Source organism: Doryrhamphus excisus, linkage group LG3, assembly GCF_037039965.1.
Source record: "Doryrhamphus excisus strain RoL-2023G ecotype Guam linkage group LG3, RoL_Dexc_Guam_v1.1, whole genome shotgun sequence".
NCBI classification, from domain to species: Eukaryota; Metazoa; Chordata; class Actinopteri; order Syngnathiformes; family Syngnathidae; genus Doryrhamphus; species Doryrhamphus excisus.
Genome location: NC_136359.1, coordinates 8204429 through 8222482, shown reverse-complemented (window position 1 = coordinate 8222482; position 18054 = coordinate 8204429). Strand labels below are relative to the sequence as shown.

General features: G+C 41.4%; 2 protein-coding genes across 2 annotated transcripts; one reads left to right on the top strand and one right to left on the bottom strand.

Annotated features, from left to right (window-relative positions):
* Positions 1 to 1294: 1294 nt before the first annotated feature.
* Positions 1295 to 14205, bottom strand: rab3c (RAB3C, member RAS oncogene family). Its single transcript, XM_058071374.2, has 5 exons — positions 14064 to 14205; positions 12046 to 12270; positions 9560 to 9678; positions 5540 to 5664; positions 1295 to 3252 (listed from the first exon to the last, which is right to left on the bottom strand). Exons 2-5 carry the CDS (start codon positions 12268 to 12270, stop codon positions 3062 to 3064), a joined length of 660 nt encoding a protein of 219 aa, XP_057927357.1. The 5' UTR covers positions 14064 to 14205; the 3' UTR covers positions 1295 to 3061.
* On the top strand, positions 9229 to 17131 carry LOC131128481 (ATP synthase subunit C lysine N-methyltransferase). The gene is made up of 8 exons (XM_078789591.1): positions 9229 to 9283; positions 10108 to 13582; positions 13656 to 13692; positions 15346 to 15521; positions 15951 to 16055; positions 16167 to 16325; positions 16389 to 16439; positions 16516 to 17131. Exons 2-8 carry the CDS (start codon positions 13547 to 13549, stop codon positions 16762 to 16764), a joined length of 813 nt encoding a protein of 270 aa, XP_078645717.1. The 5' UTR covers positions 9229 to 9283; positions 10108 to 13546; the 3' UTR covers positions 16765 to 17131.
* The last annotated feature ends 923 nt before the right edge of the window (positions 17132 to 18054 follow it).

Below are 18054 nucleotides of genomic sequence, written 5' to 3'. Positions count from 1 at the left end.
CCTAATCTGTGTTTTTTATGATATATTTATATATTTATATATATTCATTTTTTTCAAAGCTATTATTACATTATTTTGTGTTGTATTTAGTATTTTTGCTGAAGCACTGGAAATTAAGTCGTAAAAAGGGGCAATCGCGTGGAAGAAAGTTGTGTTAAAAATTGTTTATATGAAAGATTTTAAATGCCTGTATAAAAGAACCTGGACATTTTTCACACAGATTTATGCACACATTTACTTGGATTTTTATACATAGGGTAACACTTCAGCGCGCAGACCTCACAGCTAGGAGACAAGGGTTCAATTCCACCCTCGGCCATCTATGTGTGGAGTTTGCATGTTCTCCTCTTGCATGCGTGGGTTTTCTCCGGGTACTCCGGTTTCCTCCCACATTCCAAAAACTTGCTAGGTTAATTAGCGACTCCAAATTGCCCACAGGTATGAATGTGAGTGTGAATATTTGTTTGTCTATATGTGCCCTGTGATTGGCTGGCCACCAGTCCAGGGTGTACCCCGCCTCTCACCCGAAGACAGCTGGGATAGGCTCCAGCACCCCCCGCGTCCCTCGGGAGGAAAAGCAGTACAAAATGAATGAATGAATGAGTAACACTTCGTTAATCGCCTTATTTATAAATGAAATATTTTTGTAGTGAGCGTAGAAAACCTGTTTACCACCTTGTAAGTATGTTTTAGTTTAAGTTAGAGCCCTCTGGACATGAAATAATACCCCTATAATTATCTTTACACTCATATTACCTAATAAAGTACACATAATAACAGAATTTTTTAAACATTATTAGAGCCCTCTAGACCTGAACTAGCACCCCTACAATTACCTTTACACTCACATTACCCAATACAGTAGACATAATGACAGAAAATAAGCCATTTAAGACACGAATAATAAAAATAGGCAAAAATTTGAAAAAGAAAATATTTTTAAAATATATGTAAAGTAACCCCCAATCAACCCCAGGTAACTGAGATAAGTACATTTCAACAAAGTAGGATTCCTTATTTATAAATCAAATATTTTTACAGAAAACTTGTTCACCACCTTATATACCGTATATTTTAAAGATTATTAGAGACCTCTAGCCATGAAATATATACACCCTATACAACCCTAATTTTGATTGACACCAGTTCATGGTTTCACCAGTCTGCAAACTCCAACCACAAAGCAAGAAGTGTAATGTGCAACCTCCAACACTAGGTGGCGTACAAGGCGTGCAGATGTTAAAGGTCAAAAGGTACAGTTAGGCTTTCTGATGCAAATAAACACAAAAGCCAAATGATTGAATTAGTTTTATTTCATACAATGTCAAAAAAAACATTACGTTGACAAACATTTCCTCTGTGTCAATAATAAAATCCCCATGCTCGAAAATGACACTTGGCCCTATTTATTTCATTATTCCACTTTATTTTCACTTAAGATTGACACATGGCTATTGGCATCAAATGCTAATATCACACACACACACACACACATGCACAAAGTCTAGTTGATTCCTTTAATTGTGTGGCTTACTATTAATGTATTAAAGTCTTCCCGACTTCTTCACAACAACATCGAGAACACGATTGACACGTGGCAGGGAAGACATCTTTTTTTTCTTAAAAAAAAGGTGTACACAAACAACTCACTGCTCCTCGTATTCCCCCACAATCGCACACACACACACACACACAATGCATTCATCAAACTGGAGAGACTATTTACAGGGTTTGAATTCATAAAATATTGCACTTATTGGCCCATTGCATGTCACAGCAAGTGCTGTGAGCATGCTTTTAAATCTGTTACATAATGTTAATATTATATATTTATATATTTATATATACACATATATTTATACCAGAATTTAAACATACTTCATGCAATTTCCTGCAGCTATGATCAACTATGCAACAAACAACAATGCTAAGGGACTATATATTTTTTGTCTTCTTTTGGCACAATTATTTAATTGATTGCAAGTGTTCTATAGAACAAAAGGCCTTTTCTGGATATTTAAAATAAGCTACAGTACAATTTGGACACGAGAGTTCACTTGCAGTGCTGCACGCGCCCACTAGAGAGAGCGCTTTCTCTATGAACACTAACATAAACAATGAGCATGCTCACTCCGGAAGGAAACTATGGCTGTCGATTCCTCCACCACAGGTGTGTATCTTACACTTATTTTGCTGTGTCTGTGTCATTTCTATTAGACAATTCTGACTCGTTTATGTGTTGTTAATGCTATGTTTAAGACAACTGGGAAGTCGGAAAATTTTGTTCAAAGTCGCTATGGCTACGCTCATGACGTCACACTGTGATGGCGGCGCCCATTGTGAATGCGAAATGTCAGTGTATATATCCAACATACATGTGTATGTATGTATTTATTTGTTTGACAATAAGCCAGTTAAGAATTACAAATATAGCGCAGTAGCTCTGTGTGAGGTTTTTATACTTTAATACACTGGTCATGAGAACAACTAGTCGCCATCTTTGTTGTTGAACCGAAACCCGGAAGTATTGTGTTTCCTATTACCCAGCAGTCTGGAATACAGCATGGTCAGGTTACCATGGCTGGATTTAGGAACATAAACAACACACTGGATTGGCTTTTTTAGCAGCATGCTGAGATCATGTAAAGGGCCTCTTTTGGACAGCGACACACAGGACAGAGGCCATGTTGGAAATGCTAAAAGGCCACTTTAAAAAAAAAAAAAATCCAAGGTAGGTGATTCCTCATCGTACAGTTTTGTTCTTTCTCAGTCACACACAGCCTCCTTGAGCGCCTATATTCACATATTTGTCAGCCTTACAAGATTGGAAATGAAGAGGTACACAAAATTATCACTATGATCAGTTACCGATGACTATAGACTACAAACATGGCGGTTTTTGACTGCGTCTCTAATATGAGTATATCCTGTCACGACTTATTTGCTCATGTTAGAAGGTGTTGAAGGTAAGGCGCTAATACGACAGTGTTTAGTAACTCTACCACTAAACAGATTAGGGGGGACAAGATGACAAGAGGAATTAAAAAAAAAGTCAGGGGCACTAACAGTTGCAGGCGGGCTGCTGGAGGGGCGGAGCACTGTCTGTCAGTTTGGCGGTAGGCGCTCCCGTGGTGGCGGTCGGGTCGCCGTCCAAGCTGTCGGACATCTTGTCACAAATGAGGTCAACCAGACGCTCGAAAGTCTGCTTGACGTTGATGTTGTCCTTGGCACTGGTCTCAAAGAACTCGAAACCTGTGCAAAGGAAGAGAAAGAACGCAGGCTGAAATTACAATATGTGTCTAAACCATTTTGATGTAAATGCAGAGAGTGCGCTGGGAATACAATGGCCTGGATGAATGACAACATTCACAGGCAGCGGATAATATCGCTTTCAAATCATCATGGACTCTGAATGTTCTGAACTCCTGTTTCCACGCATGTGCTTCATTGAGCAATAATGTTATTAGAAGAATGCTTTGATGTCACAGCCACTACTGAGGGCATTTTTGCATGGAATCTGAAGGATTGCTAGGATATGCTTTGACATTTTGTGCAACATTATAGTCCTTGTTTGCTTGCTTTTCCTCTTTTCTGACCTATAAATATTGTTACAATTTTGTATTCCCATGTTAAACGATGCCAGCACATCAGATAATGAGGCCTGTGTGTTTGTAAGTGAGCCCTGAAAGGAAGAGGCGCAGAGTTTGGATAATCTAGAAAGCTTTCCGTGCGGGTCATTTTGTGTAGCTGCTCTCTAGGAGTCCTCAAATCCTCAAAGCATAAAGAGTCCACTTTTGCTCATCATTGTTATTCTTATTTGTTATTCTTATTTCTATGAACTATTACCTTTCTTATTACAAAACCTTCTGGGGTACAAAATATTGCAGTTTTTACCCAAGATACCTTAAATAGTCCAATTAAAGTGGTCATTAACCACAGTCTCCTGTAGTTGTCAGGTGTGTGAAGTTTAAAAGTAAATAACCACTGTGGTCTCTCATTAGCTTCAGCTAAAAAAAAGTGGCATTAACAGGCGTGGCTATAGGCAACCTCTTGATGTAGTTTTTTTTTATGAACTCCGTAAGATAGTAGGAGCTGCATTTTAAGTACCAGGAGTGGTCAACATATCGGTTGTGTACAGTCAACTCCTCAATGGAATTAATGCTGGATATTATAACATTGGTTCTGTTGCTGTTGTGTTGTGCATGCATTTAGAAATAATATATATATACAGTTGTGTTTGTTGGAGTGAAGCCCACGCACAGTGTTAGACTGTGACATCCAATCAGATTTCTCTCCTGTCATATCTGTATGACATCTATACAATACAGTGCATCCGGAAAGTATTCACAGCGCTTCACTTTTTCTACATTTTGTCATGTTACAGCCTCATTCCAAACTGTATTAAATTAATCTCTTACCTCAAAATTCTACACAAAATACTCAATTTTGACAATGTGAAAAAAGTTTTTTTTTACATGTTTTGAATTTATTAAAAATAGAAAACAAAAAAATCACATTTACATAAGTATTCACAGCCTTTGCCATGAAGCTCAAAATTGAGCTCAGGTGCATCTTTTTTCCACTGATCATCCTTGAGATCTTTTTACAGCTTAATTGGAGTCCACCTGCAGTTAATTCAGTTGATTGGACATGATTTGGAAATATAATAACTGTCTATATAAGGTCCCACAGTTGACTGTGCATGTCAGAGCACAAACACCAAGCATGAAGTCAAAAGAACTGTCTGTAGACCTGCGAGACAGGATTGTCTTGAGGCACAAATCTGGGGAAGGATACAGAAAAAATTCTGCTGCTTTGAAGGTCCCAATGACCACAGTGGCCTCCATTATTCGTAAATGGAAGACGTTTGGAACCACCAGGACTCTTCCTATAGCTGGCCGGCCTTCTAAACTGAGCGATCGGGGAAGAAGGGCCTTAGTCAGGGAGGTAACCAAGGCCCCGATGGTCACTCTGTCAGAGCTCCAGCGTTCCTCTGTGGAGAGAGGAGAGCCTTCCAGAAGGACAACCATCTCTGCAGCAATCCACCAATCAGGCCTGTATGGTAGAGTGGCCAGACGAAAGCCCTCAGACCAGAGAAGTTTGTTTCTCATGGTCTGAGAGTCATTCAGGTGCTTTTTGGCAAATTCCAGACGGGCTGCCATGTTCCTTTTACTAAGGAGTGGCTTTCGTCTGGCCACTCTACCATTTTTGTGTAGAAATTTGGAGGAAAGAGATTAATTTAATTCAGTTTGGAATGAGGCTGTAACATGACAAAATGTAGAAAAAGTGCTGTGAATACTTTCCGGATGCACTGTATGTTGCTTACAGTCACCAGGGGGCATATTTGCATGCTCTCTTTTGGGATTGCTAACAGTTACTGCAATGCAACTTTTCAAGTTCAAGCCCCATGTGAGAACTTTGGAGCCAAACTTCCTAAATACATGGACGCATACTCCTGTTAAGGAAAGCAGAAGTTTACAGGGATTTTGTTACATTGCAATTTCAGGTTGCACTTCAATCTGGTTTCTCTCACACTTACCCAACTGCTCCGCCAGCAGCCTCCCACTATCCACAGACACCACCCGCTCCTCATCCATATCGCACTTATTCCCGGCCAGCACCACTTGCGCGTTATCCCACGAGTATGTTTTTATCTGGGTTGACCTGCAAACGACAACACGACACAGTTGGACAAGTTGCTTTGTGGGTCAGTGCATTGCGTGGAACCTCTTGGGAGTCATGGTGAACATGAGAGATGGACAGGATGGGAAAGTGGTCCGCCATTTGGCCGAGGTCATGGGCCGCGATTGCATCAATTTTTGCTGTGTGAATCACGGTGGGTAGCGACAGGAAAGTGGGTCAAGAGCTGTTCTGGGCTGAACATGCGGGCTCATTTGTGGGCTTTTTTTCTTGTGGTCACGACGACAGCACTTTTCATCCCATTTTGTCCATGCTAAAAGCTGAATGTGTTATGGCATCATAAGTGCAGTAAAGTGACCCCAAATGACTCCTATTATAATAATATTATCATGTCCTCCGTCTAAACAGTGTCTCGGTCTTTGCAGAAAAGTCACTGTGACTCACTGAGGGTGCATTTACAGAGAGAGCTTAAGGAGCAAATCTCCTCTGTGGTGAGTGCTGCTGCAGCCTTGACTAAAAGTAGGCCAGCAAACACAGCGCCGCCCAAAAACCCGGAGTGAGAGCAACGGCGAGGCGTGACGCGTCTGAGTGACAAATGTGATGTTGCCGTCCGTCCCCTGTGCTTAAAAGATGTGGATGACTTGAATAGAAAACTGTGTATGAAATGGTGCTCTAAATGTAATGGGTGTGTGTGTGTGTGTGTGTGTCACAGACAGGATATGGAGACGTCACACGGTTTAATTCAAGAGCAGCTGAGGAAGGAATGGTTGCCATGGCAATTCCTTTTTTCTTTTCTGCTCCACGTCACGGGCTAAAATGGCAGAAGGGGAGGGAGGAAGCGGAATCTAAATAAGAGGTAGTAAAGTACGTACAGAAAACATCTGTTGGTGCATGAGGGAGGATTGTATTTCTTCAGGTAATGATTGTAACATAGACAATACACAGACAATACTGTACTACCATAGAAATAAAACTCAAGCTGTAGACTTACTACAGGAAAGTACTGTGAGAGTACAAACCTAAACAGACTCCAACCAAAGCAAATCCCAAAGACAATGATGTAAATCCAATTAATCTGTTCCACACACCCAAAAAAGGTCACACAAAACGCATTTTATAGACAATAATTACAGTTTTACAATTACAAATAACAAATGAATGGACAACTGAACATTTAACCTAGTTTTGTAGGAGAGGGGGGTACTAGTTGTATTAGTACTAGTTGATGGATTCACCTTCAGTTTTAGACTTGTGTTTATTGTGCTGCATTCAAGGCTGGTGGGAAAAAAAAAACAACTGTCATAAATGAGTACTCTGTTTTGTCAGCCATGTTGCGCAGTGCTTTTTGGTGGGGCTCCGCAAGCTTCAAGTATAATGTTTCCTACTTCCCAACAATCTTGAATGCAGCATGCGTCTTGACTGTTTCGGATCTCTTTCACTATTCCTGTGTCTCCAGTGGAATACCTCCATCAGCACACTTCAGTAGGTATACTGTGTACACCATGTACTTCCTGTAGCTGCTGAGGGTGCACATTTCGACATTGTAGTGCCAAATCCGTTACTGCCACTACGCACTCACCAGAAATGACCATCACAATATTTACCCGCTCTTTCCTCTTCAGCCGCCGTTATTTCAAGGTAGTCCCACCCCTTCTGCTACGTAGGGGGCGACTTTTGAGGGTGGTGAGGGGGTTCCGATACTCATCAGGCCCACGTTTTTAAACCTGCCTTTGTATTCCGTTGAGCTGTGTCTCATCTTTGATTAGTTTATTTTTGGTTGTTTTTTTCCCCCTCAGGTGTTGTGTTCCTTCTTCCTCCTCCCCCCAGCCCAGACGTATTGTACAGTGCATCCGGAAAGTATTCACAGCGCTTCACTTTTTCTACATTTTGTCATGTTACAGCCTCATTCCAAACTGTATTAAATTAATCTCTTACCTCAAAATTCTACACAAAATACTCCATTATGACAATGTGAAAAAAGGTTTTTTTGACATGTTTTGAATTTATTAAAAATAGAAAACAAAAAAATCACATTTACATAAGTATTCACAGCCTTTGCTTAATACTTTGTTGATCCAACTTTGGCAGCAATTACAGCCTCAAGTCTTTTTGAATATGATCCCACAAGTTTAGCACACCTACGTATCTCACCTACGCAGTTTTGCCCATTCTTCTTTGCAATAAGTCTCAAGCTCCATCAGGTTGGATGGGAGACGTCTGTGCACAGCCATTTTCAGATCTCTCCAGAGATGTTTGATCGGATTCAAGTCTGGACTCTGGCTGGGCCACTCCAGGACATTCACGGAGTGGTTCTGAAGCCAATCTTTTGAGATCTTGGTTGTGTGCTTCGGGTCGTTGTCCTGATGAAAAATGAACATTTGCCCCAACCTGAGGTCAAGAGCGCTCTGGAGCAGGTTTTCATCCAGGATATCTCTACATATTGCTGCATTCATTTTTCCTTCTATCCTGACTAGTCTGCCAGTTCCTGCTGCTGAAAACATCCCCACAGCATGATGCTGCCACCACCATGCTTCACTGTAGGGATGGTATTGGCCTGGTGATGAGCAGTGCCTGGTTTCCTCCAAACATGGCGCCTGGCATTCACACCAAAGAGTTCAATCTTTGTCTCATCAGACCAGAGAATTTTGTTTCTCATGGTCTGAGAGTCATTCAGGTGCTTTTTGGCAAATTCCAGATGGGCTGCCATATTCCTTTTACTAAGGAGTGGCTTTCGTCTGGCCACTCTACCATACAGGCCTGATTGGTGGATTGCTGCAGAGATGGTTGTCCTTCTGGAAGGCTCTCCTCTCTCCACAGAGGAACGCTGGAGCTCTGACAGAGTGACCATCGGGGCCTTGGTCACCTCCCTGACTAAGGCCCTTCTTCTCCGATCGCTCAGTTTAGAAGGCTGGCCAGCTCTAGGAAGAGTCCTGGTGGTTCCAAACGTCTTCCATTTACGAATAATGGAGGCCACTGTGCTCATTGGGACCTTCAAAGCAGCAGAAATTTTTCTGTATCCTTCCCCAGATTTGTGCCTCAAGACAATCCTGTCTCGCAGGTCTACATGAAGCATGAAGCATGAAGTCAGTTCTTTTGACTTCATGCTCAGTGTTTGTGCTCTGACATGCACAGTCAACTGTGGGACCTTGTATAGACAGTTATTATATTTCCAAATCATGTCCAATCAACTGAATTTACTGCAGGTGGACTCCATTTAAGCTGTAGAAATATCTCAAGGATGATCAGTGGAAAAAAGATGCACCTGAGCTCAATTTTGAGCTTCATGGCAAAGGCTGTGAATACTTATGTAAATGTGATTTTTTTGTTTTCTATTTTTAATAAATTCAAAACCTTTTTCACATTGTCATATTGTCATAATGGAGTATTTTGTGTATAATTTTGAGGTAAGAGATTAATTTAATTCAGTTTGGAATGAGGCTGTAACATGACAAAATGTAGAAAAAGTGAAGCGCTGTGAATACTTTCCGGATGCACTGTATGTGGTCCTGTAAGTACGCAACGCCAGGCTTCAACTGTACGCCTGTTTCCGTCACATGCAGCAGATCTTTTTGCCGTGACAAGCAAGCTTGTGTCACATGCTGCTAGTACAGTGATGAGCAGCAAGTAGACATCAGCCTTAATGGTAATTGTCAGTCCAGTAAGCATCTAGGTCAAAGGTCCAAAAGCTGTATCAGCTATGAAGTTTCTGGATGTAATATTTTTGTGGTGTTTCTAGAGCGACAATAACAACCTGCAAACCTGATTACTAAAGATGGTTAGGTGTGGCCCATTTGGGATTGAATAATATGTGTGACACATATTATTTGGGCTTGCATGTGACTGCATCAGACATGTGACCTGAAGGAAAGGCAGCTTATGAGATAATGTCCAGTGAAAAATACATAGAAGCACGACTCACCAGTCTTGCACAGCGCCAAAGGACTCCTCGTTGGTGATGTCATACATGAGGATGAAGCCCATGGCGCCGCGGTAGTATGCCGTGGTAATGGTCCTGTATCGCTCTTGGCCTGCTGTGTCCTACACACAAACACACATATATGCTCTGTTCATGTCACGCTCATGTAAAACTGATTGCAAAGGAGCGTAAACCATGTAAGTGCCCTGCACACAGTTAATCACATCCTTCTATTGTATTCACGATGCAGACATCATTCTGCTAATTACCTCAATCACTCTGCACTCAGAACAGTGACTCATTCTTTCTTTTCGAGCTCAACCATGTCAGCTGCGAACATTTAGAGTTGAGTTTATGATGATAAAGTACATACAGTATATGAAGTATCTGCTCATAGGCAATGAATGTGAAAAAAAAGAAAATACTAATAACTACTCTAGTAACGTGCCTGATCATGAAGGAGGACTTGTGGGCTCGTGTGTTTGTTTACATCCTGTTTGCATAGTCACATAATGAACAACATGCCTCCCATTTTTTTTTCTGCTGCGTAGTTGTTCCACCCACAGCAAAGTGGGTTTTGCGGGTGTCTGTGAATCATGATGAAGGACTTCTGGCTGCTCCACTTGGCGCTGGTTCCACACAAGCCCAAGCTCATGGTTTGCCACAGTGCTTTGCTCTGCGTCGGAAACGACGACAGACAGCTAGAGGACTGCTCTGACCTTCACTCTGCAGCGATGGAGCTCGCAGTTAAGTACACACACACACACACACACACAACGGTGACCTTTTAACCGCTTGCAATGACACAAAAAAGGCACTTAAAAGCCACATTGTGTGCCTGGACAATAATGCTTCATTATAGTCCTGCCTTTGACTCTTGCAAGATTATACAAGATGGTACCAGACCTATTTTTTCCCTTGGGTTAATTAGACGATAGCTGAGTGCACTACTCTGATTTCCTTTTGTTGCCATTTAAAAAGACAGAGCATGACTGGAAATAAAAGCTGCTGAGTCGTGCAAATTGGAGCTCAATGAAAAGCTGGACGCGTGCGGCTCGCAGGAAATTAATCAATCTAAACAGCTGACACCAGAGTGGAGATGTGGTGGGCGGAGGCTGGATCCTGACTCCACATTTTAGCTTTTAGGCTCAAACCTTGATGAGAGAAGTCAGTTGGCATGTTCCAGCAGTGGGTCTTGGCTGCTAACATTAGCCCCTTTCACACAGGGATTCCTGCAAGATTGCTGAGTTGGACCTATGACGGAAGAGCCAGCGTTTATTCACGTGCGCTTTTTACATATAAATCAACAAGGCGGGATGTTTTCATTGTAACTGTGACGGGGGGAGTTCTATTCAATTGCTGGAACTGTGTGTGCTTTCACACAGCAACACCGTATCCCGCATTGGTGGCCTGGTGTATAGAATATGACAATTGCTTTCAACAACGTAGTGAGTCTCGGATGTCAAACTTCACGCTCCTATCTGATATTGTCTTTTACACAGGCACCCTTCCGCCCCTGTTATGGCTGTGATGGAAAATTGCCCGATCGCCTTTGTCCCCACACCATTTATAAAAAATAGCAACAGAGGCGACTCTTGCAGGCGGTGTGAAAGGCTTATTAGCTTATGTGCTTGCACTAGTAATCAAAGGGAGAGTAAGCACGAGTGGCAAATATGTTAATGTTAAAATGACAGTTTGACACTGGAACGGATTCCATTCCAATATGGGTTGTTTTTGGATGAAGTCTAAATCCTCCTCAGATCAGGCCGCACTCAGTGATGAATATCTCTGTGTATTAATAGAGCAGTGATGACACCATTCAGCAGCCTTAACCAATCACTTAACTGCAGATCTCAGCTCTGTATGGGCCCAGTTAGAAGCAGACAAGTCAGTTAAATGATGCAATTTAAACACACATAACGTGACTGGTCGGTCGCTGTGGTGTTGAGTTCCACTTTACAGTCCTTCTAGAGGTGAATGTCTGGGTCTACCTACAGTATGACAAGAGAGCACCATCTCTGCAGGGAGTATTGTAAGTATTATACGGCTACACTGCAGCTCCTAATTAATAAAGCTTCAGATGATCTTCACTTACACACATAGACACACACATTCCTGTGAAGGTGTTGCGTGCATGTTCTTCCCCACTGGGCGCCAAGCTGACTTACTAGTCTCCTGTCAGAAATGTTCAGACTTCCATCTGTCTCTGCACTTTCAAAGCACAAAGACAAAATACAGGATCGCCCTTAGGACGTTCTTTTTCTGCTGTGAGAGCAGATGCGCCCCACCCTGCTAGTTTTGTTTTTAAGCACACAAAGCCTTGACCTCTCACAGCACCTTAAATGTTGCTAATTGATGGATGAAGATAAGGACAGACAGAGAGTAGAGATGAGAAACAAGGGGGTTCGAGGTCCCCTTTAAAGTGCCCACTTGTGTTGATTAAAATCAATGTGCAGGATAAATCCAAAGCTGACAGGAACATTTCGTACCCATATCTGCAACTTGATCCTCTTGTCGTTTTTATACACCGTTTTCACTTTGAAGTCGATGCCCACGGTGCTGACGAAGGCCGAGGTGAAGGCGTCGTCAGCGTAGCGGAAGAGGAAGGACGTCTTGCCCACGCTGCTGTTGCCGATGATCAGCAGCTTGAACATGTAGTCAAAGTTTTGGTCGCCGCCCTCCCCTTTCCCTTTTGCATCCTGAGTGGCAGCCATCTGCAGCGACATTAAAAAAAGTGACCTCTTTAAAGACACCGCATGTAAAGGCTGGGATGGGACGACAGCTTTCAGTACAGCAATGTCGGCTTTATTTGATTCTTTTTCCTGGTCACATCACTCATTTTTTGATATTCACTCAGTAAACACATGGCCTTTTTTTCCCACACAAAAGAGGTTTTGGCTTAGTTTGTACACTGAATGCCCTTCCTAATGAAGGACAGGAACATATTCTGGTAATACTTTTTTTCAAGTCAAATTTCTGACTGTCTCTTAGTTTCACAACATCTTTTATATGGTAAAAATTATCTTTATTCTGGTAATAGTCTGACTTTTTTATCGTATATAACATCACAACTTCATTCTTTTAATAATATTAGGTTACAGTTTGTTTTTCTTAAAGAGCACCTATTACGCTAATTTTTTGCCCTTTTTGAGTTGTGGACTTCTATAGAGCAGCTACATACAATAACCTGCACAGAAAACTTTCTAGATCTTCCAGAATCTGCACCTATTCCAGCTGTATTACCTTAAATTTATGCTTCCCGCCCAAACCATCTGTTTTAATTTATTCCACCCACAGCCCGCCTCTGGGTACACCCACTCCACTGTGATTGTTCACCTGCCCAAAGTGCCTCCTACTCCTACTCCTACCACGAACAAACCCCACTTTCTAATATAGTGGGTAGAGTAGTTGATAATAAATGAATAAAGTCTTTGGAGAGCTAATTGAAAAGTGTTTAGGATCTATTGGCATCTCATGAGCTTCTGGAAACCCCTGACTTACCGTGTATGAACTCAGAGAATAGGAGGAGCAGCACTCATTGTCGCACACACTTTGTCAGAAGTACCGCTGGTGCAGTTTTTGCTCTGATAACTCTGCCTGGGCAGAGAGTGTATCGCGCCGACAGCCACAGCCACGCCCATAAAGAAGCCCCAAACTTCTTTCAGGGCTCACTTCCAAATGCGCAAACCTCATTGAGGTCTGAAACTTTGGCATCATTTAAAGCCTGAATATATAATTCTAACTACATTTATAGGTCAGCAAAGTGGAAAAAGCATAGTAGGCCCCCTTTTAATACGACCTTGCCAGAAAATATGACTTAAATTCTTTCTATCGCTTTACAACTATTTTCTATTATTCTTGTAAATTGTGATTTTTATGACATTTGAATTTGATTTGCATAACATGACTTTGTTCTGTTTTTGTGAATAAATCACTACTGTGGATTAAAATATACAATGAGAGTGAAAGAGGAAGCATCTGCTGGTTCAGATGGGGCACTGCATCCTCTGCCCCTGTGCATACACAGTCAGTACTTAGTGTCTGATGTAAATACTGTAACCTTCCATCTCTACATCTAACATGCTCATTTCTATGTCAGCCAGTCAGGAGAGGACACACAGTCATCTTGCTCCAAGGTGAGCCATGCAGACAAAACCCCCACTACTCTGATTTGTGCCAAACATATGCATAACTGAGCTTCATTTTTATAGAATATATATATATATATATATATACACACACACACACACACATATATATATTTAAATATATTATCCATTTAACACTTCCTGCATACACATGCACATTTTTGCAAGGGCACAGAACAGCTGCCATATACACATGCTATATTGTATGGCTCATAATGAATGGTAGGAAATGGGGGGTTAGGGGAACGTGGCGGCTAATGCTAGCAATATGATGGCGAGGTCATTTAATAAATTAAACGAATTAGCAACCATTCATAGATGAAGCTAACAGTACAGTTGGGTTATGATGAAAAACAAACCTGTCTCGAAGTCTTTGTTTCGATTTCCGGCCGTGCCAGATAAATTATGGTCCCCTTTTTTATGATTTTTTTTTCGTCCCCCCCCTCCGCGTCGCTCGTTGCCTGTGTTGAAGCGATTTCAGCACCGAGGAGCTGTTCAGCCACCTCCCACCTCCCCTGATGTGGCTCGTGAACGTCATTCAAGCACAATGGGATTTGTAGTTTTCGTGACGTTAAAATCCGGAAGCGCTATCTGTAGTTCACGGAGAACGTTGTCAACATTGCAAAGCATGCAACGGGTTACCTCTGCCCACAGCTGTTTTTTTTTTACTATAGATATGCAATAAAAAAATAAGAATAAAAAACTTGTACATAACGAGTCATAAATATCGCTAATACAGCGAGACGAAAATAGCAAACAGCCGCAATGGCAGTGTTGCATATTGTGTCCATTTTCCTCTCAGCTGGTAGACAGAATTGTTTATTTGCTTTTATTTGACGACGCAAGTACAGTATAATGGTGTCTCCTTTTACGTCACTGGCATCCCCGCCCCTCAAGCAGTAATAATGAAAGAGGTGAATATCATAAGGGGCTTCTCATTAATGCTGCATTAGTAAAGTCATACAAAAGCTGGTTATTATTATGCTGAGTGTGATTTGTTTGCCATCTGAAGAACAGGCGTGATTATATAAGCAGTATAGCAATATTCTCAGGATGGTGGAGTTATTCACTTTGCCATTTATGACATACCTTTTGTGACATAGACACATACTTTCTTTCTGTTGATATATCTTGGTGCGAGCTAGCGAGCCAGCATAGCTAACTAGTCATCTTATCACACTCAAAACAGGTCAATAATTAAGACTATTTCTAACTTGTAGACAATTTAATACCAAAAAATACCCAATATGTATTCAGGAAGTGTAACTGTGTAGATAACTACGTCATCTCCGTTCTCTTCAAATGTGCTGCATATCAACTGAGTAGTGAGAATAGGAGGACAGGAGTAGAAAAGCTTTTTGCTCCAGTCCCATAATGGAGCCACTTCTCTTTAAAAGTTTTTTTTGGGGGGGTTCTTTCCCTGAGACCAAAATATACTTAAAAAAAACAACACTATTTAATAGCTGGTGACCCAAGTGAGTTGCAAGATTGCCTACAGTCTGAGTCAGCACTGGCACTGTATACTGACTATTCAATTGTATATGCAAGTTTCACTTGTATAATATTGTTCTTTGAGAATACATAGTAAAATGATTGCTTTTGTGAGACACTAGTAACCAGGTTTTCTTTTCACATTTGTAGCATTGTCAATAGAGGACTCTATTGAAGAGATCCTGCAGGACTATGACAAGGTCCTCCCCTCAAGTAGACCTCATCCGGTGTTATCGGCCTGCACAGGCGCTCTGCTCACAGCGTTATATGCAGTCTGGAACCTCTTCACCATGCCCGGTTTCCGCAAAGTCCCTTCAGGCCTGAAGGTGTTCCAATTTTTTGTATTATTTTAACCTGTTTGCTTGCATTGCTTATCCAATCAAACATTATTGGAATGGTGGATTAATGTTAACTTGCACATTAACAATGATTTGCTTATTTTGGAGCCAAGTGTGCTCCGATGTAGCAACAAATGTGAGGGAAGAAGAAAGTGGTAAGTCTATAATTGTGATTTCTGATGCTTTTTTGGGACATAATGCAGCTTTTGTTTTCACTGTCAGAGCAAGAAATCTCGCTGATCTGGATGTGATTGTCCTTATGTGTGTGGTATGTTGTGGTTTAATGCAATTATGCTGCGGTGTATTTAATCACGCCACCTCCCATACATATATGTACATTTTACACATACCACCCTTGTACCAGAGTGTAAGTTCTAATTGTATAATAAAAATGTATCTCTGTGTACTGTGCTTCAGGTTCCCTATTTGCCCTCCAGTAGAGATCAGACGCTGAACATTATGAAGCTGCTTGAGGGCCGCACAGGTTGCCTTGCAGATCTGGGGTCAGGAGATGGAAGACTGGTGAGTAAGCTACTACATCTAAAGCAGGGGGGTCTAAACTCATTGTCATTAAACTGCATCCCAATCACCACACTGCCAGGCGCAATAGCCCCCAGATGCTGATGCTGTAAGAATGTTTCACCTCATGTTTTGTTTGCCGCCTCATCTGCTGGCTTCAAGTGCACCGGGTTCGAGATCAACTCCATTCTACTGGCATATGCTTGGACAAAAGCCCGATGGACAGGTGTTCCTTCAAGCCAGACAACTTTTGTTAATAAAGACTTCTGGAAGGTAAGAACACAAATTAAAATGTCGTGGGGTTTTTTCAACATTTAACATTACTTTCTTACACAGACTGATCTTTCAGAATACAACAATGTAACTGCTTTTCTTGCTCCAGGAGCGGTGAGTCTTCAAAGCATTCTCTTTTCCATCATGTTAGTCCATTTGCTTTATGTGGCCTGGTCTGATTGGTCGACAGATGGAAGCGCTCGGTGACAAGCTGCTGAAAGAGCTTCCCGACGATGCACTTGTCGTCGTTTGTCGTTTTCCGTTCCCCAACTGGCCTCACCAGTACACCGTCAGGTCCGGTCTCGACCAGACGTGGGCATACTACATCAGAAGTGTGCTGAAGTCAAGACTAAGGGAAGCATCCAGTGTCATGGATGAAAAAAATAGGGGACAGTCTCTAAATACGGTAGGAATGAAGACTGACTGCACTCCAGATTGAGTCTTTGCAGTATTGCTGAATGTCCTGCACGAACAACATAACATTTGCTCTAATACCTATACAAAGGACTTCTTATAAGACAACTCACTTCACACATGCACTTTAATACAGAAATTTGCAGACTTACCCTGTGTGTTGTTCTGAGCGTTGTTGTGTTCTTTACAAATACAATACTATTTGTTTAAAATTAAATACTAATTTGCATACAAATATGGATGACTTGTTTATCAAAATATACTTAAAGAACCACATAACCTGACACATTGTACAGTATTATCTCATACTGATTATTACTTTTTTTCCAATGTTTTTAATGAGTCCCCTCATCTGTATTTCAAAGGTAGCCCAATCTATTATGTTTAAATCCAGGTGGATAGTATATCGCCAATATGTTGCATACAAGTTTTAAAAAACTGAACAAAAAGAACATTGCAGCTTGTTTTTGAATTTCTTGGAAAGTGTGTGTCCCATTACATCTGGAGTAAAACGCCACTTTTCAGAAAAAGAACATCATGCCAACAGTAAAATATAGTGGAGGTAGTGTGATGGCCCTGGAAGACCTGGAAGAATTGCTGTGAAACTTTTTGATGAATCCTTAAGGTGAATGTCCAGCCATTTGTTGGTGACCTCAAACTGAAACCAACTTAGGTTCTGCAGCAGGATGATGATCCAAACACAATGAATACTTTGGAGTGGCCTAGCCGAAGTCCTGATCTGAATCCTATCATGATGCTGTGGCATGACCTTAAAAAGACGCTTCATGCTAGAAAACCTCCAATGTGGCTGAATGACAACAATTCTGCAAAGGTGAGTGGACCAAAATTCCTCCACAGTGCAGTAAGAGACTCATTGCAAGTTATCGCAAACACTTGATTGCAGTTGTTGCTGCAATTATGCTCATGCTGTAAAAATCCCAACGTGGAGGCGTTGCAATTACTGTTGCAACGACATATCATCAGTAGGGTAAAATTCGGGTTTCATCTAAAAACTGCGTTTTGTGTTCAGTAGTGTTGACTAATATTCAAATTAGTTTTTTACACCACTGTATATTTATTTATGCCAGTGGCCTATAGTGACAGGCACAATAATGAAATACCATTCCCCTTTATGCTAGAAGGTACTAAATTAATCAGTGTGTATACTCTTGTTATATTGATGTTCGGTGATGTGCTAAAGGTTGGAAAACTGGTTTGAGTCTGGGATACACTACCTTTAAGTCACCACCCGAGAGCGCTAGTACTCCAAAACAGTTGCAAAACGACGGAAGTGAGTAGTTTTAGTTAAGACTAT